The 15,410-nt window shown below is 45.2% G+C and overlaps 3 protein-coding genes across 5 annotated transcripts; 2 read left to right on the forward strand and 1 right to left on the reverse strand.

Annotated features, from left to right (window-relative positions):
• The first annotated feature begins 788 nt into the window (after window positions 1-788).
• Window positions 789-7,508, forward strand: naxd (NAD(P)HX dehydratase). The gene is made up of 11 exons (XM_088416008.1): window positions 789-1,805; window positions 2,128-2,565; window positions 3,468-3,618; window positions 3,709-3,754; window positions 3,831-3,919; window positions 4,850-4,958; window positions 5,970-6,020; window positions 6,093-6,197; window positions 6,256-6,376; window positions 6,466-6,589; window positions 7,089-7,508. Exons 1-11 carry the CDS (start codon window positions 1,289-1,291, stop codon window positions 7,237-7,239), a joined length of 1,902 nt encoding a protein of 633 aa, XP_088272134.1. The 5' UTR covers window positions 789-1,288; the 3' UTR covers window positions 7,240-7,508.
• A 346-nt stretch (window positions 7,509-7,854) lies between these two features.
• Window positions 7,855-11,344, forward strand: ing1 (inhibitor of growth family, member 1). 2 transcript variants are annotated; one of them, XM_088415554.1, is made up of 4 exons: window positions 7,855-8,027; window positions 9,578-9,751; window positions 10,062-10,210; window positions 10,286-11,344. In XM_088415554.1, exons 1-4 carry the CDS (start codon window positions 8,015-8,017, stop codon window positions 10,928-10,930), a joined length of 981 nt encoding a protein of 326 aa, XP_088271680.1. In that variant the 5' UTR covers window positions 7,855-8,014; the 3' UTR covers window positions 10,931-11,344. The 2 variants fall into 2 exon arrangements, with proteins under 2 accessions (XP_088271680.1, XP_088271681.1); XM_088415555.1 differs by lacking the exon at window positions 7,855-8,027 and adding an exon at window positions 8,171-8,333.
• A 463-nt stretch (window positions 11,345-11,807) lies between these two features.
• Window positions 11,808-14,581, reverse strand: ube2al (ubiquitin conjugating enzyme E2 A, like). Of its 2 annotated transcripts, XM_088415557.1 has the most exons (7): window positions 14,410-14,581; window positions 13,642-13,722; window positions 12,974-12,999; window positions 12,793-12,882; window positions 12,399-12,487; window positions 12,176-12,315; window positions 11,808-12,081 (listed from the first exon to the last, which is right to left on the reverse strand). In XM_088415557.1, exons 1-6 carry the CDS (start codon window positions 14,451-14,453, stop codon window positions 12,187-12,189), a joined length of 459 nt encoding a protein of 152 aa, XP_088271683.1. In that variant the 5' UTR covers window positions 14,454-14,581; the 3' UTR covers window positions 11,808-12,081; window positions 12,176-12,186. The 2 variants fall into 2 exon arrangements, with proteins under 2 accessions (XP_088271683.1, XP_088271682.1); XM_088415556.1 differs by having other exon boundaries at window positions 11,808-12,315.
• Window positions 14,582-15,410: the final 829 nt, after the last annotated feature.

The raw sequence follows: 15,410 nt of genomic DNA on the forward strand, positions 1-15,410 counted from the left end.
TAGATTGTGGTTCTTACGTTGAGTTTCTTTAATTTGTATACAAGAAGAAAGGTAACATGTTTCTTGATATTTATTCCAATTTGTTTCAATGAAGTCTCATAAACATGTTTATTTAGTTGTTACAATATGCTGTATATACACAGACTACTGTGTACTACTAATATTTTTATTGACGTTCTTCGTTCACAGGTATATTGACCAAGGAAAAGTGTCAACAAAAATAGCACCTCCATACAGACGTCAAACAATCGCAAAAAAATGAAACGAGTTATCAATAGGACTCGAGCTTTGCGTCATAAATTCGCCCTGCTTTTTTTTCTGTTTTTGTTTTTGTTTTTTTTGCGGATTCAGCAAATTTCGAGGAGCCTTTAATGGCATCATGAACCCTCAAGGAAACAGAAAAACGAGTTATAAATAGAACTCGAGCTTTGCGTCATAAAAATTTAGAAAATTCCGAGTAGCCTTTAAAGGCATCATGAACTATTTCTTCCTGTATTGCTGTGGCTAAGTAAAGCCTCATGACCGGACGTGTTTGCGCACATTTGACAGCGGTGGTACGCACTTGGAATCTAGGTAAGAAGTGTGTGCACCATATCGGATCTTCCTGTGGGGGAAAACCTTCGCGTTGGCTGCAAGCATGTCAGTAAACAAACAATGAATGACAACAACATGCCGCAGCCCGTTCAGACCCTCGCCTTCTTGTTTGTCACCACCACAGTGTCCGTTCTCGCCACGTTGCTCTGTTTGAACATGGAAGGTAAAGTGAGACCGCGCGTTTAATGTATTTCGCTTCGTTGTTGTGGCGTTTTTATCATCTGTTGGGTGCTTTACCGAAGTATTGACGGCTTGCGCCCGTGCTGTTAGCTCGGACTGCACTCGGGGGTCATTAGGACCCCGCAGACACCGTGTAAACCAGGGGTATGACGCGAACGCCGACTCCCTCGGAGGACCGATCTGGGGTCAGTTTGGTAATTTCGCCAAAATTGGGCTAACGAAGGGGACTCTTTCGGATAGCTGGTCCTCGCTCAGTTATGGGGAAACTTCCCAGCTTGGGCATTTTTGCAAACGACGCGAACGGATAAACATGGCAAGGTTTAGCTAGAGCGCCGAGATTCGACGTGCAAATGCGCCCTCATTTGAACAATACGCAGGTTTTCTCCTTTTCAAGACGCCACTCGTGTAGGGAGCCGGCCAGAGGTTTTTTTTTCTTTTCCCCCCTTTTTCTCGGAGACGGCACAGGTAGAGAAGCAGGCCAACTGCATCCATCCCAACTAGTGGAGGCTCGACTATGCTGCTCAACAACACAACGCGCGGCTTTCTGTGGTCGGACGCGGAGACTAGGACGTTGTTGAACATCTGGGGGGAGCAGGACGTCCAGGAGGCGCTGGACGGCAACTTCCGCAACAGCTTCGTGTACCGCGACGTGTCCCGGCGCCTGGCGGCGATGGGTTTCGAGCGCACGCCCGAGCAGTGCAGGGTGCGGATCAAGAGCCTCAAAAGACAATACTTGCTCGCCAAGGAGGGCAATCTGCGCAACAACAGGCAATATCACAAAATCGCCAAGTTCTACGACACCATGGAGCGGATCCTGAGCAACCGGCCCGCCCTTGACCCCCAAGAGTTCATCGACGGCGGCCCGGGAGGGGAGGAGGCCGTGGACGGCCTGGATGAGGATGCGGAGGATGCTCAGGACGTCTACTCCGAAAGTGCCGGAGACTGCCCCTTCCCCGCCGAGACCGAAGTCAAGCTGGAGTACCCCAGCATCCCCATCCCCATCCCGGTTAAAGTCACGGTGGGAAATAACAGTAAGTGCGCACATGCCTCAAAGTTCACCCTTATCGCGGTGTCGTGTTTTGAGTCGAAGCTACAGTTGAGTTACTACATATTGAAAATTGCCGATTAGAATACGGAATGCGGGACGGACGAGCTCAGTCGATCCGGTTTAACGCAATCCGTTCTGGATTGGGGGGGTTCCAAACAAAATTGTGAACCTGGAACTAATCCGTCGCCATTTAAGCTTTTATTAATTGTGCAGACTTGCTGAGAGGTCGTCAGGTGGGCCAAAGGAAGTTAACCCAGAGTCTCTAGAGTACATGTTCCAATCAAAATGTCTGGCGTCCCCTTCAGGTACATCAGAAAGACCCGTCAACAGCGGCCAGTTGGCGGCAAACTGCTCGGCCTCCACACCCAAGCAGCGGCGGCGGCGGCGCGCTAACTTCCCCATGGAGAGGTTAATGGAGCAGTTCCTGAAGCAGAGCTCGCAGGCCGAGGACAACTTCTACCGCATGGAGGAGCGCCGCTTGCAGGCCGAGGACAACCGGCGGGAGGCGGAGCACGCCAGGGAGCTGCACATGCTCCAGATGCTCGGCCAAATGTTCTCCAGCGTCTCCTCCGCCCGGCCGGCCTCGGGGCCGCCTCCCCACTCCAAAAGCGGCGTGCCCCCCCACGGCCACGCCCCCGCCTTCTCCCAAGCCTTGCCGTCGCGCACGCCCCGCCAGCCCTCGCCCCCGACGGGCGCCTCGGCCAAGCAGGCTCAGCTGTTCAAGCCGGACTCTCAGCCGTTAGGTATTAGTGGAGCTGTCTCCTGTGCGCTCAGCAGGTTGTGGCGCAGCTCTCGCTCAACGATGAGTTGTTGTTTTTTTTTTTTTTTTCTCCATGAGTATTTTATCTGACGATGACTTCCATTCGGGGTTGTTTGTTGGTTTATTTGCTGACAAATGGCTATTTACAAGACATGCTGGGTGTTCACAAAGTTCCCCCTTTTTAGTTGCTTGTTAGGACTCCAAAAGCCAGGGGTGTATTTTCATGTTGTTGTTTTTTTTTCTATGAGTCCGGGCATTAAATCCCAGATACTTAAATATCTGGGATTGAATGTCCAGACTCTTAAAAAAAAAAAATTGAAAACTTGTCCCTGGAATGGAATGAGTTTAATTAAACCAGATCCGCATGCACATTTTACACAGGGGAAATAGCAGCATGCAAAATAAATAAATTGATCCATGTCATTAATACAGTCAAAAAAAATTGCTGCCATTGCAAGAAAACCAATCAATTTTTTTTTTTCTTCCTATCCAAACAGAAATCGCAAGGTTGAACTACTAGTGCATAGGTGTCGAACCGCAGTCCCGGAGGACGACTATCCTGCACGTTTTCCGTTTTTCTCTCGCCAAGGGTTAGGGCCAGTGAGAAGTCTACCTGACTCCACTCGACTCGCATTTGCTAGTACCCGCAACGGGTTTCGATTCCAAAAAAGTAGCCCAGTTACAAAATGCGATGTAAAGACTTTGCAGCCCATTTACTGGTCCGAGGCTGATCTAAATACAGTATGTGACCCGGAAACCTAGACTATTGCCAGCTTTTGAGAAAATGAAAGGCTTTTAGGTGCGTCTTATATTGTGGAAAATACGGGTGTTAGCGATTGTAAATTGAAAAGCAGAGCGTGTTTCAACCTGGTTGTATTTCTATAGTTTTTGAGCGGCGCTACAGCCTGGCCCCCACGTGTGACGGGGGCATGGAGGAGCACGTCCTATCGCTAGTCAAGAAGATAGTCCCTCCGCTGTCGGGCCACAAGCACAAGGGACAAGACGGCCGGATCGGGATCGTCGGCGGATGCCAGGAGTATGTCGCCCGCGCGGGCAGTTTTGGATCTCATTTCTCGACTGAACACGTTTGACGTCTTCCTCTAATGCTTGCGTCTATACCTTCAAGCTACACCGGAGCGCCCTACTTTGCCGCCATCTCTGCACTTAAAGTGGTAAGCGCCAAACGCCGCCGCCGTCTATTTTTGCACGCAACTCGGTCTCGGCGCGACGTCTTTGTCTCGTCTCCAGGGTGCCGACTTGTCTCACGTGTTCTGCACCAAAGACGCCGCGGCCGTAATCAAATCCTACAGCCCTGAGCTCATCGTTCATCCTGTCCTGTGAGTACACTGTTTGTGTCAATTGATCCCGCAGCCAGATGGCAGTACAATATTCAGTTCCTGTCACACTTTGGTCACGGTTAAGAATGATGAGGATAAAGTGTAATCGCTTTCGTCAGATGACACTGAATGGATGGTTGTAGGAGAAAAGAGCGTGAGGACAGTTGGTTGGCTTCTGATTTGTTTACATTTTAGGAGGAGAAAAAAAAAATCCGAACTGTAAATTCCAATCATTTGTTACCGAGATGCTAATAGTGTTGGATTTTTCATGTCAGTTATTTCTTGTTGCCTTTTTTTTTCTGGTGGTTTTCATTTGTTTTCAGAGTGAGGGAAATGCCTTGTTTTAAAGGGATACTGTGTAAGATTTCGACCGTTTCTCATTAAAAATGAAAAAATTAAATAATTATAAATTTCAAAAAGGTGCCAATAAAAGTGTTCTTAGCGACCAACAGTATGTTTTAATTACAATCGTAGGTCTAGTTATCCTTAAATATTACGTGTGGAGCGGCACTCCTCCGGATGTCGCCTTGTCTGTTATAGCTACTGACAGCAGGAGGAGTGTTTATTGTTGCATTTATTTTACCCATGTTCCCGTGGGAGCTGTAGGGGCATTACGGTAAATGCGACAGTAAACACTCCTGCTGTCCATAGCTTAATCTTACAGTGACACTTTAATTAAGGTTCTATTGGCTATACAGTGGTCCCTTGGTATTCGTGGGGGTTACACTTAAAAAAAAAAAAAGCTAAATTGCACCAAAAGTCCACCACGATTATCGACCACTGGAGTTTTATTTTTTTTTTAAAAGTTGTGGGTCGATTCTGAAATATGGGGGATTCATCTTTAGAGGATGCCCTTAAATCACGTTGATTGTGTCACATTTGTATTGTGTGTTTATCTAACTTCAATGCGTGTTTGTGTACCTTGAAAAGGGACAGCCCAAACGCAGTGGAGGAGATTGAAAAATGGCTCCCGAGACTACATAGCCTTGTGGTGGGACCTGGTCTAGGAAGAGAGGACTTCTTATTAAAAACGGCCAAGGCATGTACGGCATATTTGCATGCATTTAACTACAACATGGAAGTAAGAGCTAATATGTTTGCGTTAATATAGACCGGATGATTTTTTTTTTTTTTTTTTCACATGCTGGGGATTCTGTTACATACATAAGGTTGGATTTACTCGCCATGCTTCAAAGTAACACAATTATGTTGTTTTTTTTCCCCTCTATCTCCAATGACACAATCTGGATATGCATCACAAACCAGACAAAAAGCATGTCATTGGATACCTTGAGATCAGGATCAGGCCTCCTGCTATTGTGGATCAAATTTGATACCCGTCACATACTGTATCTGCTCATGCACAAGCAGCGTAAACGAAGTGATTAGAAAATGCAACCATCAACATGAGCTTGGCCTCTATTATTGCTAAATGAAATGGCAATCAATAACAACGCAAATACCGCAACTGCAGAGCTTGTTTCTGCCACCAGAGGTCACTAACTTATAGAAGCTTCCCAGCCATTTTCCAAGGAAATAGCCCCAAATGTCCCAAAAAGCTTAATTTTGTACATCACTACAAATGTGAATACATTCACCTTAACACTGAAGCCTGATACGCAATTGAAAGCTCTTTTCAACACCATTCTACGGTGTGGATGACCCGCACATCAACTTTGCCTGGTAGCTTTAAGTTTGTCTTATTATTTGGGTAATTACGGTAAACTTTGGGAGTATTTAGGCAGGGGTATCAAAGTTATTGTTATTGTGAGCCACATTGTTTTTATAGTTTCTGTCAGGGTGCTGGAATAATTAATCAGCTTTTCGCGGGCCACGTCAAATGATCTGGCGGGCCGGATCTGGCCCCCTGGCCTTGATTTTGACACATGCGGGTTAGGGTGAGAAATCAACATTTGAACATGGATAAAAACTCCAAAAAGTTGACTTTTTCTGTTGCGGCCCCTTAAAAAGATGCTTGGGGATAATTGATCACTACTTAGTGTTTAATCCAATATCTCTTTAACCAAGATTTTGCATTTCTTCCTTGCAGGAGGTGATCGAGAAGTCCAAAGCAAGAGAAATTCCAATCGTCATCGACGCCGTCAGTATTGGTCTCGATCAACGTCGTCTTGGGTTAACAATGTCCTAGCGAGCTTTTTCTTTGTTTGTGTAGGACGGATTATGGCTGGTCACAAAGCAGCCGTCTGTTATTCAGGGTTACCAAAAGGGCATCATCACCCCCAACTTCATGGAGTTCACGCGGCTGTACGAGACACTGGTGAGTGATGGATTCTGCGCCAAAGTGTTTCGATTCCGGCTGCATGTTTTCCTCTCAGCAACACAAGGCTGTGGACGGCGGCGATCACCGTAGCAGCGTCCTGCAGCTCAGCGAAACCATGGGGAACATCACCGTGTTGCTCAAAGGAGAGAAGGATCTGATTGCGGACGGTAGCACAGGTTTGCATTGAGCCGACCGCTGGATGAGGCTTCGTGTCAGCGACGGTGACTGAGAGCGTGGCGTGTCTGTCACCTTAATGTTTTTGCAGTGGTGGCGTGCAGTACAGAGGGGAGCGGCAGGCGATGTGGAGGACAAGGTGATCTCCTGTCCGGATCTGCTGGCGTGCTAGCGCACTGGGCTCACGCTGCATCGCAAGCAGGACTGATCGCAGGGTGGGTGCTCCAGACGCGTGATTGGACATGGTGATAGAAATGCGCACTAGACCCGGGGGGGAAATTTTAACCCTTTTAGATGTTTTTGATGAGTGATATCAAAGGAAAAGCATACCAAAGAAATAACACTAGGAGGCTAAAATATTGCATAATATTGGGTGCCCAAGTCCGGTCCTCGAAAGCCCCTATCTAGCCTGTTTTCCATGTAACCCTCATCCGGTTCACCTGATTCACGGAAACATGATTGTTATCGGACTTTTGCAAAGCTTGCTTATTAGCTGAGCATTTGAATCTGGTGCGTTTGAGGAAACATCTCAAAAACAGGCTGGACGGGGTTCCCAGGGACCGGACTAAGACACGTCCGAGGTAGGGCTTGAATGTCAATCTGTGAACGAGGGGTGTCCAAGTCCGGTCCTTGGATGTCATTCGGTCGTGCAAGTAAACATTTTTTTTCATTGCATGCATGATTGACAAGTCAGTCGTTGTTGTGTTACGGCAGGGTAAACCCTTCAATGGTGGCAGCGATGGGGGCGTCTTCACTCACCAGACAGTGCAACAGAAAAGCCTTCCAGCGACACGGCAGATCCACCACCACCTCGGACATGATCCACGAGATTGGCCCAGTCTTTAAAAATCTATTTGAAAGTTGAACACTGACTTTTTCCATACTTAAAAAAAAGAAGCAGTATGACATTTGGTCCATTTCTCATTCTGTGCACCCAACAATTCCTTTCAGTCAAATATTTTGACTGAAAAGTACACAAAGGATCTGTGGCGTTATACCTCTTCGTATATTTAAACATAAGCTTCCCTGGCTGTTTTTTCAAGTCTTCCCGAGACCACCATAGTGATGGAAAATAATATGTACATAACTGAAAGCGATGTTTTTTTAATGACAACAATTAAAAACACGACTTAATGTGACTCATTTTCTTTGGAACGAGAGTGCTGCAGGGGGGAAAAAACGCGTCGCGTTCGCCGCTAGGTGGCAGCATTGACTCCGTATCTAAACAGACGTGGATCAAATGCATATTTGTGCATTTATCATTTGAGAAAATTTTGACCCAACGAAGGCATTTTTACGTGTAATATCAAAGGAAAAGCCAGCTGACTTCGGCAGTAAATGGGGGACACCCACAGAGACAAGCAAGCATTCACGCACCTAAGGACAAGTCATGATGTCCAATACAACTGCCATGCGTGTTTTTGGACTGTGGGAGGAAGCGCTGGCTTGGGGAGAACATGCAAACTCCACCCAGGAGGGCCAGAGCCAGCTGGATTTGAACTTGGTCTATGAACTGTGAGGCGGACGTGCTAACCACTCCTCCGCCGAGCCACGCTACTCTAATAATGACACATAACTGATTGACATATAAATATATTTGATGACGTGATGACCCTTTCAAAGTCGGCTCAAAATGGACGATGATAAGACAAGGTTAGTGAAAATTCCGGGAACACCCAGGGTTTAACTAACGTGAACTATTCATGTATATTCAACGTTTGCACATGAGAATGATCGATTGCAACGGAAAGGTTTTGAATGTTCAGAAAGTGGCGCTTGAGGCGGGCGCTACGCACATGCGCACTCCCCGAGCTAACTGTTAGCATTAGCTGCTCCAGTCGCTAACTTAAACGTTGCACTGCTGATGTTCACGTTTACGAAGCTCGTTATTTGATCTGACGCTAAGGGCAGATTATTGTTTGCTGGGGGGGGAAAGGACCACCACATGTACACGCACAGGTAGGCTTCGCTTTGAATGGAAACAGAATGCTTACTTTTGCTTTCCAGGGATAAAACGTAACGCGAACTACAAACACAAAGTAAGAAAAACAGAAACGTTATTTTGAGAATTCAAATACTAATGTCCGGGATCGCATATCCGATGATTTGCCGAGCCTTCTCTCAGAGTACATTGAGAAGAAAGGCATGGATGGATGTTGCTCTCCCTTTTGGTCCAACTCTAACGTACGACCGACTCTGATTTAAGTTCAACCAGTACATAGGAAACTTTGAGAAGCAAAGCTCCAAGTAAAACATCCCGAGACGCTTTATTCAGACTTGTAGGACATAAAACCGGTTGTCAGGGACAAGCGAACATTATTTTTGTTATTGGACTTGAGGCGTCAATTCGATGAAAGGGCTAGCGACGGCTTTCATCCACTTAACTACCGCACACCAGGCGTCACTGTGGAACACGCTAATTCCAAATGGAGTCGAATATTTTAAACGTTGCGAGCTTTCAAACTAACACCGAATGTTGCTCATTTGTTTGGTTTATTTCATTCAAATCGCCGGGAAACGGGCTAACCAGCTAGCTTAAGTAGCTACTAGCTTCACGTTAGCCTCGCTTTATTCTTGTGTGTGTCTGGGGGGGGGCGGCTTTTGAGGTTACGTACACAAATAAAGTACTAAATATATATTGACATTACAACCGTCTTGGGAAGGAATTGCGTCGAAAGAGACGTTAAGTTTGATTTGTTGCGATCACCTGCTGTGTCTGTCGATGGAGTACAGTACAGCGAATCAATGAACAAGTCACTTAGCCCCTCCTCCTTTTTTTCATTTGGCGTAACCCAGTCTGTCTTATTTTGTAAAATAGGAAAGAGGAAAACAGGAAAGAGAAAAACGGGAACCATAATTAAGACCTTGATCTATAAAAAAGATAATGGTTAGAAGATGGAGAAATACTGTGTAAATGTTGTTGGTTCCTTTTGCTTGAAGGTTTAACATTAACAGAAAAATATAGAAAAATATAGATCTAAATTAACTTTAACAAATGTTTACTGTTCACGGGGTTTGCACTGTCATAAAATAGTCTCAAATAGAAAAAAAGTTGCATCAAAGTGCATGAAATAAGCAAAAACCTTTATTAAACCAGCAACGTTTTGATTAACTGAACCGGTACATGTAAATATACAGAACATTAATCGTAAACATTTTAACGAAAAAAAAAAAGGTATAAAATGTTGTTTTTTTTCCCCCAGGTGGAGGTGTATGTGAAAAGAAGATTGGAGGCACGATGTTGAACGCCACAAATGGCGACCCAGGCCACGTTGTCGTCAATTATGTCGAAGAATATTTGGACCTGGTGGAGTCACTACCGTTTGATTTGCAGAGAAGCGTGTCCCTTATGAAGGAAATTGATGCCAGATATCAAGGTCAAAATGCACTTTGTTCACCAATTCATCTTTCAACCATTTGTTTTTGTCATACACATGCATTGCCAGACAAATTTATGGCTGTTTATTTAATGATTATGATATACTGCATATTTCAAATAATGGAAAAAAAAACTGGTGTAAGCTGTTTTGAAACTTTTGTGTAGGTGTGGGTGAGAAGTCTGAAGGAACAGGACAGAGATTCCCAATAATTGGCATGAATGTGACATTTAAAAAATGGCATTGAAAGGCCTCCGCCATGTACGAACAATAGTTATAACACGTCCTCTTTTTTTTTTTCCTCCGGCAGACGTTTTAAAGGAGCTGGAGGATGCGTACGAACGGTATCGCAAGGAATCAGACTCACCCCAGAGACGCAAGCTGCAGCTGTCCATCCAGAGGGCTCTGATCCGCAGCCAGGAGCTGGGAGATGAGAAGATTCAGATCGCCGGACAAATGGTTTGTCTCCTGCAATAACCGGACCGCCGCCATTTTCCTTTTTAGGGCACAGCACGACAAAATACCTTGTTCCAGGTGGAGTTGGTGGAGAACCGAACCCGGCAGTTAGACTGGCATTCCGAACTCCTGGTCTCCTCCCAAGAAGCGCCGGAGAGCCACGTCGCCACGCCGACGTCGTTGGCGAGCACCGGCGCGGCGGCGTCCATGATCACGTCGTCCTCGTCTTCGTCCGCCGCCGCCCCGAGCAAAACGGGCCACCACGACAAGAAGCGAGACGAGGTCCCGCCGAGCTCGGCGGGAGGGGACAAGGCCGGCGGCAAACGCTCCAGGCGGCAGAAGAACGGCGAGAGCAGGGAGAGCTACGGCGGCCCGGACGCCGCCGAGGACGTCGGCGCCGGGGCGTCCCGGGAGAAGAGAGCAAAGACGTCGTCCAAGAAGAAGAAGCGCTCCAAGGGCAAGTCGGAGCGCGAGGTGTCGCCGCCGGACCTGCCCATCGACCCCGACGAGCCCACGTACTGCCTGTGCGAGCAGGTGTCCTACGGCGAGATGATAGGCTGCGACAACGACGAGTGTCCCATTGAGTGGTTCCACTTCTCCTGCGTGGGCCTCCATCACAAGCCCAAAGGCAAGTGGTACTGCCCCAAGTGTCGTGGCGAGAATGAGAAGACCATGGACAAAGCCTTGGAGAGGGCCAAGAAGGAGCGGGCGTACAACAGGTAGCCCCGCCCCAAAAACTCGGCTCCGCATTTTTACTATTATGATTATGCTCGCTAGGTTTTGTCTGCGTTCTTACTGAAAAGACCTGTAAATAGTTATTTTTCTAAGACCGCCTCCTTGTCGTTGTTCTGAAGCAGGGGTGGGGACTGTGTCCCAAGATGCCTCTGAAGTGTAAATATGCTCACAAATCTCCAGCCCCGCGCGGGGTGCCCTTCGGAGGGTGAGCAACCATCACCTTTGTTTGGACATCACTGCTATAAGTGGTTTGTTTCAATAACGCTGGACCAAATGTTCATCCAGCTTCTCCACCCTTGCACAATGGCCACGCTTAGCGAGCGCTCAGCCATTTCGCTAGCACGTACATGCGGCATCTCTCATTCAACTGTGTCCAGTTCAATAAATTGCCTTTCAACTAAGCGCGTTGTGTCAAGAAGCTTTTCAGCGGTATGGTGGAGCCCACTGTTCTAAAAATCGAAAACTATATTTCGATCCTTTGGAGTCCAATATCATACAAGAAGAAAAGAAACGTGAGCGTTTGACGGGAGAGTTGCCCTCCATAGGTAAGAAAGATGTCATCGGCGGGTTGCCTTTTCCGATAACGCTTGGCACTTAAAGAGTTAAGTTGTAACTGAGGCAGGCAGGCCACTCCTTCACCATGCTGCCAACAAGTGTAACATGATGCCCTTAATTGTGCTCATGTGGAGACATTACATAATGCGGCAAAGGATTGGAAAGGTACATGTAACAAGTCTAAATTTAGCTACTCAAAAAGCATTTCACAAGAGTCATTTTAGATGCAACACTGCAAGTGCATCTAATTTGCCTATGTTTGTTTTTTATGAGCAAGTGTTGGAGGAAAAACAACAGGTGAGCCAACCGGTGCAAAATCTGTACATATATTCAGATGCAGCTTTCTTATATACATACATGAGTATTGAAGAGGGAAGTGGTCACGTTTGCTCTTTGTGTCATGCATGCAACAGACGGTTTCAGTTCACAATGGTGAGCTGGCATAACATTGTTGGTAGTCCGCCGCGGCAAACTTCCCAATGGGAAACAACGCGACCGTGACGTTAAACGCCATCCGAGTAAGCGCGGACAATCCGCGATATTGAAAACAAAATTCCCTCTTGGCAGGCAAGAACAAAAAAATCCTATAAAGGGACATTGAAGGTAAAGTGCATAAAAGGATTAGAAGAAAAAAAAAAAAACGAAAAGATGAATAGAGATTGAGCAAAGGGCACACACCCTCAAGCGGGTCAACTGTCTCGCCAGCTTCGTTCCACGATGGCCGAAACTCTCTTTTCGTACTCGCGCTTGTTCTCCTGGTAGAGCTGAGCCGCCTGGCTGTTGGCCGGACTGTTGGGGTTGGGCTCGTCCAGCAACGACTGCGGGGGACACCGCGGGGGCGCTTTTTCGCTTGCCTTTCGATGGGCCGGCGAGTCAAGTGTCATCGAGAAAAAATCCTTACCTGGATGGACGTGAGAATGGAAGACACGTCATAGGTGGGGCTCCATCGATTTTGGAGGATGTCCAGACAAATGCTGCCGTCTGCATAGACTGCAAGGGGAGCGGGTAAAAATAGCCGGAGTAAAGCTGTGATGCAAATGACGCCAAAGAACAGGCTTAGAAGTTAACGTTTAGGCATTTATTCAAAGTTATTTATATTGCTTTTTTGCCAAAAGTTAATGTTAAAACTTAGATAATTATTAAATAGTTTTATAGTAGACATTCTTATTTACAGTGACAGCATGGTGCAATATTTCCAATTTCGTAAAACCTTTATTATAATGCCATTTTTTCTTCGTTAGCGTTACCATAATATTTTGTACAAATGTGTGCAGTAAGCAAAGTGACATTCTTACCATTAGGATGAAACATCTTTGACACAAATCGCACTATGGGAGGTTTGTTGGGGTATTCTTCGGTGAACTCAACAATGAGTTTAAATGTACCTTTCGTCAAAAACGGACAGCAATGATTTAGTCATGTCTCATGATACAATCTCTGAGGTATCGGTCATTGTCCAGGAATGAAAACACCTACCATCTTCAAATGGAGTTCCTTCAGGGCTGAAACACATCATAATTGTGTATTCAAAATTCCACAAAACTTAAAAAAAAAAAAAGTCAATGAACTAACTAATGAGATTGTACACTTATTTTGCTCACTCCAGCAGTAAAAAGTTAATTCTATTGTCTCGCATTAATTTGATGACTAAATTGAATTGTGTACACACACACACACACACACACAAAACTATTTACAGTTGACTGCCACTATTTGCTGGGAATTGACACAAATTGCTTTGAAGTTATATACCATAAATTTACCTTATTGTCCCACATGAGAATTTCTATTCCTTCATGTGACCTCTGAGCCGTGGTTTAAGGCGTTTTGCACTTAGTGTAAGCATTAAGGCACTAAATTTGTTCATCATGGTTGAGTTAAATTGACGGTGTGATTCCCTTATGTTTTACAGTAAATATCAACCGTGACTTTTCCGCCTCCATTTAGCGCTCATAATGTAGTAAGATAGTTTTGCAGGCAACCCAAGTAAAAAAAATAAATAAATAAATGCACAATACAAAATTCACAAGTCAGGTTACTCCTATGTCAAGAGACTACGGTTTAGATGAGTGCAATTTAAAGTGATTTACAAACTTGGTCCTAAATCAAGGAGCTAATAATGTGTTCCACACAAGATGGCTTACCCAAAAATGACAGCATTCCACACCATAATATTATTTTCAGATGGCGCTCCACTGACACCAGCCGGGGGGTCCTCTTGTAATCTGCACAAGCAAACATGAAGGAAATTCATTTTAATCCACAAATTAAAATCCTTCCTACTGACTGGTACTTGTCATTATAGATGCATGTAAAATCTTAAATCCTTTCCAGGCAGGCGTTGCAAATTTACAACAATGAAATGAGAAGCCCCTTAACCATGTTAACATGTTTTACGAACCTTTTTTAAAGTAAAAAAAAAAAAAAAAAAAAGCCAATAAAACTTAATTTGATACTTAGAGGGCGAATCTCCCGAACGTTTATCTGGATGCTTTAGTTACAAATTGAAATAAAAAGCAAACGGTAAAATGATCCACATCCGCCTGGCAAAGTGTTGCCTTACTTCCGCCATCGCTCACTTGTTTACTTATTAAACAAATGTTCACGACAGAACACTTAAACGGCGACATAGGCTAGACAAAAAATGTTCAAACATTTTGTCTTGCTTACCATTGGCTAAAGGTTAGCTCGTTCGAAACTTGGTAAACACGCGGGCGGCTTACTTTTGTTTTCTGAATTTCTTCCGAGTTTCGAGTCTCCGCCAACAAAAATGGTTCACTCTAATGACGTCACTAGTAGCGTTTATTCACGCAAACGAGCACATCCAAACTTCGTCTTTTTTACGGGACTTTTGCTTTCTCTTAGCCGTTTTTGACAAATCATTACGAGCGACATGTAAACAAGCCACTCACCGTTTAAAATCTCTCATGAGTCTCCTTCTCGCCGGTGTGGACATTGTCCAACTTTTTTAACTTCTTATTAAATTCGTATAATCGCTTGTAATTTGGGTGAGAACGTTTTTAATTAAACAGTTTAATGATGTTCTGATGACATCCAACTAAGCCCGCCTCGAAGTTGTCGTTCTCTGATAATCCGGTCTGGTTAGCCCAGCCCCTTTAAATGGAGGATACCATGTCACTGAATAAAGGGGGGGAGTGGGGAGGGACTAAAAATACATGACAGGTAATCGCCGTAATTATCTAGCATCAGAGGTTAAAAAAAACAAACACAGCTAAATTCTAGATTCTATCTTCTTAATCTGATCACAAAAATCCAAGATGAAAACTTTTTCTGCTGATGAAGTAATGTTCGATCCCGTTCCGTCAACGTGGTAGCGGTTCAACGGGGCGCGGCCACAAAGACGCGGTGTTTATTCTGCACTGTAGTGGTGAAGGTCGGGCCTGCTGCTGGCAGGTGACCGGGCTCCGAGCACGTGAGACCGGCGTGTGCCAGCCCCATCCGCCCTATTTAAAGACACAGTCCGGCCATGCTATCACAAACCGAGCCGCCTACGAACAAAGACAAGTCGGAATCATAATCCATTTTTTTGCCCCAATCGAAGATTATTCACTATTCGCTGCTACATATTAAAATGCAAATAAAGAGATTTCATACTTTGTCCAAAACAATTAAAGGGCATTAGGGCCATATTGGAGAAAATGTTATTGAACCATTTGTAAACAAAATAACGATGTAAGAACTGCAGCCTATAACGAAGAAGGCTCTCTAAAGTCTTAAAGGGAAAGTTAAAAGTTTATTCATAATAAATTGTATGTGCCCCCATTCATCTAAACTCAGAAATCCGATTTAATATCGCATTCATTGTATCTAAATTAGGCAGCCATATCAGGGGCAGCCATTTTACCGCTGGCTGAAAATGACATCACAGTTGCTCGCTTTGTTTTCCGAGTTT

Source organism: Hippichthys cyanospilos, chromosome 5, assembly GCF_059441005.1.
Source record: "Hippichthys cyanospilos isolate Australia breed blue-spotted pipefish chromosome 5, RoL_Hcya_1.0, whole genome shotgun sequence".
NCBI lineage: Eukaryota > Metazoa > Chordata > Actinopteri > Syngnathiformes > Syngnathidae > Hippichthys > Hippichthys cyanospilos.

Bases quoted from the DNA above. Each gene is read 5' to 3' on its own strand.
- naxd (XM_088416008.1), top strand. From the start codon at position 1,289: ATGCTGCTCAACAACACAACGCGCGGCTTTCTGTGGTCGGACGCGGAG. The intron at 3,755-3,830 runs GTAAGCGCCAAA...TCTCGTCTCCAG, and splicing joins CCATCTCTGCACTTAAAGTG to GGTGCCGACTTGTCTCACGT. The intron at 4,959-5,969 runs GCATGTACGGCA...TCTTCCTTGCAG, and splicing joins TCTTATTAAAAACGGCCAAG to GAGGTGATCGAGAAGTCCAA.
- ing1 (XM_088415554.1), top strand. The intron at 9,752-10,061 runs GTCAAAATGCAC...TTCCTCCGGCAG, and splicing joins AATTGATGCCAGATATCAAG to ACGTTTTAAAGGAGCTGGAG. The intron at 10,211-10,285 runs GTTTGTCTCCTG...ACCTTGTTCCAG, and splicing joins TTCAGATCGCCGGACAAATG to GTGGAGTTGGTGGAGAACCG.
- ube2al (XM_088415557.1), bottom strand. From the start codon at position 14,453: ATGTCCACACCGGCGAGAAGGAGACTCATGAGAGATTTTAAACG. The intron at 13,723-14,409 runs GTGAGTGGCTTG...TTGCTTGTGCAG, and splicing joins CTCATGAGAGATTTTAAACG to ATTACAAGAGGACCCCCCGG. The intron at 12,488-12,792 runs GTAAGAATGTCA...CTCCCCTTGCAG, and splicing joins AAAGATGTTTCATCCTAATG to TCTATGCAGACGGCAGCATT.